General features: G+C 35.2%; 1 protein-coding gene across 1 annotated transcript; it reads left to right on the top strand.

The window, feature by feature from the left end:
• Positions 1–395: 395 nt before the first annotated feature.
• Positions 396–5276, top strand: LOC141453586 (uncharacterized). The gene is made up of 3 exons (XM_074126972.1): positions 396–598; positions 3823–3934; positions 5059–5276. Exons 1-3 carry the CDS (start codon positions 471–473, stop codon positions 5188–5190), a joined length of 372 nt encoding a protein of 123 aa, XP_073983073.1. The 5' UTR covers positions 396–470; the 3' UTR covers positions 5191–5276.
• The last annotated feature ends 265 nt before the right edge of the window (positions 5277–5541 follow it).

The raw sequence follows: 5541 nt of genomic DNA on the forward strand, positions 1-5541 counted from the left end.
GTATTTGTATTTGTTTAGTCTTTAAAATAAATATTTTGTCAAGTATTACGTGTTATTTGGTATAATTATATAACAAAGGTTTCAAATGATACCCATAATTATGTATTTACTAATATATTCTCTGATTTCTGAGATCGCTTTTTTATGGGGTTCGACTTGAGCAACCTTACTCTAATTTCTTTAATTGTTACAGTTTTTTTTTTTCAAGTATCTTTAGATAGTAAGATCTCTAAATGAACCTCCAAAATTCTACCTTTAAAATAGAATCGACTAATTTAATAATTAGTCATGTAAATTTATTAATTGTATTTTAAGTTTTTTAAATGAACATAATTTTCCTAAAAATTTAAATTCTGAAAATCCTGAAAATTTTTTAAAGATTGAAAATGTCATATGATTAATTACAAAGAAAGTAATTTAACGAAAAGTTTTTGAAAGTCATATAATTTAGAGTTTTTAATTTCGGTAAAATGGGAATCTCAACAATAAATGAAGTAACGGTAAATGCTTTAAAGAATTGGGCTGATGCCATAGAACGTGAAAGAAAAGGGGCAATTCTTTGGAATGAAAAATGGGGATGGATTGTGGATGAATACAGGTCATTATCTAAAGTATTTACTTTTAATATGTCAATAATAGAATTACAAAATGGTAAACATACTCGTACTTCCCAATTTGGTAAACTAAATTTTGAAGAAGGAATTCGGCTGTTTGTTCACTGATTTACTATTACCGGACTTTGTTCCACCAAGTACCATTGCTCTGAAACTGCATTTCAGCGGGATGTACCCTCCATCACCCGCAAAGAAGTTTTTTGCGGAATATATCCGTTTTCGGTTCGAAAAAAAATGACTTTTTACTGCTACTTCTTTGGTATGTAAGAGTTTAGTGTGTCTTTCGTCTAACTAAAAAACCAAAATATCCCAGAATCTGCCTCTAAAGGTTTTGGAGGTACGGGATTAGCTGAATGTATAGAGAATACTAGATTTCAACGTGGAGATTTACGAGTTCGAATCCAGCTGCTGGCCTTTAGACTTTCTTTTCCTAGGAGCTTCTTACTGCTTCCTTTCCGATGATGGTGGACAGTGTTGACTGTAACGAGAGAACACTGCCCGGAGGCCGAAAGTGCAGTAGGAAAAGCTCCTGGCGCCAATACTCTTATTACTCGTCTTAAATGCAAAACAAAATATAATAAAAATAATAAGGTTTCGGCCAACAACCTTTCGCTCGAAAGTACCACGTTACAAAATCAGTTTCCCTCCTTTTAAGTATCGTTTCAGTGCTTCGTAGGATCAAATATTTTTACAATATACTCTATAATAATAAACTAACACCACTTTAATTCGAAGCGACGAAGGACCACTTTGCAACAGTAAATTCTCTAAAGTAGGTGTGTCAAAAATTCAATTAAAACACGGGCCATTTGGTTTAACAGGCACGTTTCACGCGGGCCACATCATATTTATAAATTTTGTTCTAAAGTGAGGTTTCAGGAGACTGGATAGGATAATTAAAACACTACACAATTGTATTTTTTTAATTTATTTTGTAATTTACAATCTGTATACATTGTATACAATAAGTAAATATGGAGAGAGTGATGAACTGGTGCGGGAGGAGAGCAGGAGGAGAGAAGCTACTCAGCGGTAGCACTCTCTATAGGAGAGAGAATGTGAGGAGGAGAATATGAGTAGGAGAGAGGAGAGATGGGAGAATAATCGCGTTTAGTTCTTCAGCCTACAAGGAAGTCGCGGGGCCACTGGCGATTCAGTCGGCGAGGAGTATTAGGAATGTCAAAGGAAGCGAAAGACAGTACAAGAGGATTAGAGCTAGTCGAGAGAGTAGTATGGAACTTTTGGTATTTAGTCTTGGCGAGTTGGTCTATGAAGGGAATGTTGAGGTCGTGGTTAGTCACGTAGTAAGGAGCGTCAGTTATCTGTCGGAGGAGTTTTGACTGAAATGTTTGTACAGTCCGTACGTTTGTAGATTTGGCTGGACCCCACAGCTCTAGTCCGTAAGCCCACATAGGTTTGAGAATAGTACTGTATATCAAGCGTTTGAGTTCAATGGTTAATTTGGAGGGTCGTCCAAGAAGTCTGTAAAGTAGTTTCGCACGTCAATGCTTGTCTTTTAAGTCTAGTGTATGGGTTCCATGTGAGTCTTTTGTCTATGAAGAGCCCAAGGTAGCGAACCAGATCTGTACAAGGAAGAGGATTGCTGTTGAAGAGCCCCGCCGGAGAGACAATTGCTTTTATTTAAAGTATTAATAAAAACTAGAATTATTCTTCTTTACCCGAAACTTGGCCAGCGATTTCCTCGTACTAGTTTTCCTATATCTGGATTCAAAGACTGAGGACAGACAGTCTTCATTAAGGCAGGTGTTTTAGTAGTTAATCTTGATCAGTATGGCGTTTTATTTAACCCCTTAACGTGCACGCTCGAGTTAACTCTCGAGCGCGCTAAATTGGCCAAACTGTGCGCACTCGAGATAATTCGAGCGGCGTTGTACTTTATGCTGCTATAATTTTTCACACTCGAATATAATCGAGAATTGAAAATAATGTGAAAGCAAAGAAAAACAATCGTTTTATTGATATTTATCATTTACATGGGATTGCAAGCTATAACACTTACTTAATCGTATAAAATATAGCGTTTTTTTTTCAAAAATACTGTGCATTAAGGGGTTAATTTCATGGACGAAAATACGTAGTTGCCCACAGAAGTACGTATCCCCAAAATTATACAAAATTTTGGGCAGCAAACTTTGTAATTGTCCACGTGTATTTTCGTTTTCAGTAGTTTACAGGTTAACGATGGAATCGTTGTCTACCATGTTGCCTGGATCTTCCCTAAGCCCTATTTTCTTTATAACAATGTTTTCTCTATTTTCATTTTATTTCAGAACATCGTGGGTCACAAAAAAATTACCTCAGGGGACAAGTGTTTGACACACCTGCTCTAATGCAATAAAAAAATAAGAAGTAGGTAGTTTACCTTTTTTCTTTAATTGTCTCAAAATATTTTAAATTCCGTTTTATATTTCATGGGATTTCATTAAAAAATGGTTATTTAAGCAATATTAGAAGTTTTTCGTTTTACTTTCATTAGCCTCGCCCCAATCAAGAGAATATCATTGTTACTGATTTCCCATTGGTGACTGCATCTTTACATCGCTTTTGAATGCAGTTGTCGTAGTGTTATTATATACATATACTCGTAACAGCTGCTCAAAGAGGGTTTCTCGCTTTTAGAAATTAATTTTTTTTAGCTAATAGAGTTAAAACACTTCGGTCAAAATTAAAATTGAGTGGATTTATACATTTTTTAACTCTGATTTATTTTACTATCTTTTAAACATGCTGATCTTACTAGTCCTTTTGTCACTGCTTCGGTTTTAGTAACCTCCGTCAGGCTAGAATTCTCTTGTAAACTGTAGACTGGGCGATCGCGGAAGAGCACGCTTCGTTTATCGCATCATTTACATCTACCAGCAAGCAATTCACATATTTTCATGAATTATCAAAGTGTAGAGAGAGTTTCAGATTGTGGTCCAAAACATGTGTTCGCTCGCTCGATGTAAACACACCTTGTACAGGAAAAAAAGTATTGGCGTGAAATTTGTCTTCCCATAAGAATATAATTAGTTTTTACAATTCGAAAGTTTACTGAAACAAATGAATTTCATTTAAATATTATCACAGAGCAACCCTTTCTCTTTTCAATGGAGGAGTCCCTAGAATCCTACTTATTAGTGTAAAGAATTCTTGAAGATCAAAGATCATGATTTACTAGACGTAGTACGTTTTTCATGATTTCCAGGTCGTCAGTGGATGAACTGATCGATTTAAGAAGCAAACGAGAGTATGTTGAACCCAAGAAACACGTAGACGAAAGAACAGTTTTACCATTTCCTGTGACTACAGCGTCAGAGGTGAAAATATCATATATTATATATATACTTATCACAAACTTTTTGAATCGACTTTACTAAAAAAGCCGCTTTTAATTTTGTAAGGAAACTTTATAAAAATACTCTTCTATTATTAAATAAATAAATATGGAGAATCCTTGCTAGAAGAATAGCTAGTTTCAGGCTGTAAAGAGCTACTCAGTGGGTAATTGCCAAAAACCATGTTGGTGCCACCGGCTGTATTGAAACCAATACTATGAGATCGGTTGTAGCTTCAATGTTACGTTTGTCGAGATAATCAGCGTCAACCTAAAGAAATGTACCAGAGCACATCATCTGAGGAAGGTAGCCAAGGCAAGCTTATAGATTGCCTTGAACAGTTAACCTCTACAGATTTCTATTCAGATTTCATTAAGTTACAGTCCTATTTAGGAACCTCAATCGTATAGCCTTTGTTTCTGGCTCCCAAGACGATTGCTGAGCTCTTTACTGGAGAAATAGTTTCCATTTAATAGCCAATGTTCTTACTTCTCATTTCTCGACTGCTTCACTTGGCCTGGATACATACAAGAGACTTGTCCAGTAACTTGTGTAGCTATCCTCCCTTTAAATGCATTTGAAAGGACTAATCCACTGCCGACAGCAGACTACGTCGAATGAGAAGACTATGGTTAGGGACGAATATGTGTAGACCCTAATCTCAGTCCACCTTACTTTATTTTGTACCACCAATTGAAAGAAACTGTATTTGCTGCAGCAGTGACCTGAATCAACAAAATCAACTTTGGGCCCTTTTTGACTAACAACCTTTTCCTTCACTAGGCGCAAGCAGTACCACGATCCTTAATCTAAGTACCTGCGTGACCTTCATTATGTATAATATAATGATAGTACTGCATAATATGTACATGCATTTCTGTGCTGCTTATATTTTTATGTGCAGCTAGATTGTTTTGTTTTTATTTTCAATAACCCGGTCCATCGGTGATGGACAGTATTGTCTGTAACAAGAGAACCCTGTCCGGAGGCCGGCAGTGTACTGAAAAAAGCTCCCGGCGCCAATAACCTCAGATCTTTGCCGCGCCTTAAATAATTTAAAAAAAAATAAATAAATAAAATTAACCAATTCTAATTATATCATACAGGTTGGCTGGTTATCTTCGAGACCAGAGTTTCAGTTGGAAAAATTTGGACCATATCCTTACACAAAAGGTTGGACAAACCCACCAAAACCAGATCCAGAAGTTTATCAAAGTTTTTGGGAAAAGGAAAATTAGCGAGAGAATTAATTTTGTTTAAAAATTCTTTAGTAAAAAATATTTGTTAATTTAAAAAATTACCAAAGAAAAATTTGTTAATATTTTATTGGGTTGTTAATTTTATTTACTTTATTTATTTCTCAAACTTTAAATTTTTTATTTGTAGAAATAAATGCTCTGATGGAGATGCCTGGAAAGGCTTATAGCATAAATTAGCCAACAATTTAGTTTTATGTCCAAAATTTGTAAACTTTTAGTAAAACTTGAAGGAAGAACTCTACAGAATAAGTAATTCTTATCTACGTAAACATCTCAATCTTTTCATTAACATTAATTAAAGATGATTTTTGGGGAATATTGGGGGTGCGG

This window comes from Rhodnius prolixus, unplaced genomic scaffold, assembly GCF_049639745.1.
Source record: "Rhodnius prolixus isolate KJV_2025 unplaced genomic scaffold, Rpr scaffold_3, whole genome shotgun sequence".
Lineage (NCBI taxonomy): Eukaryota > Metazoa > Arthropoda > Insecta > Hemiptera > Reduviidae > Rhodnius > Rhodnius prolixus.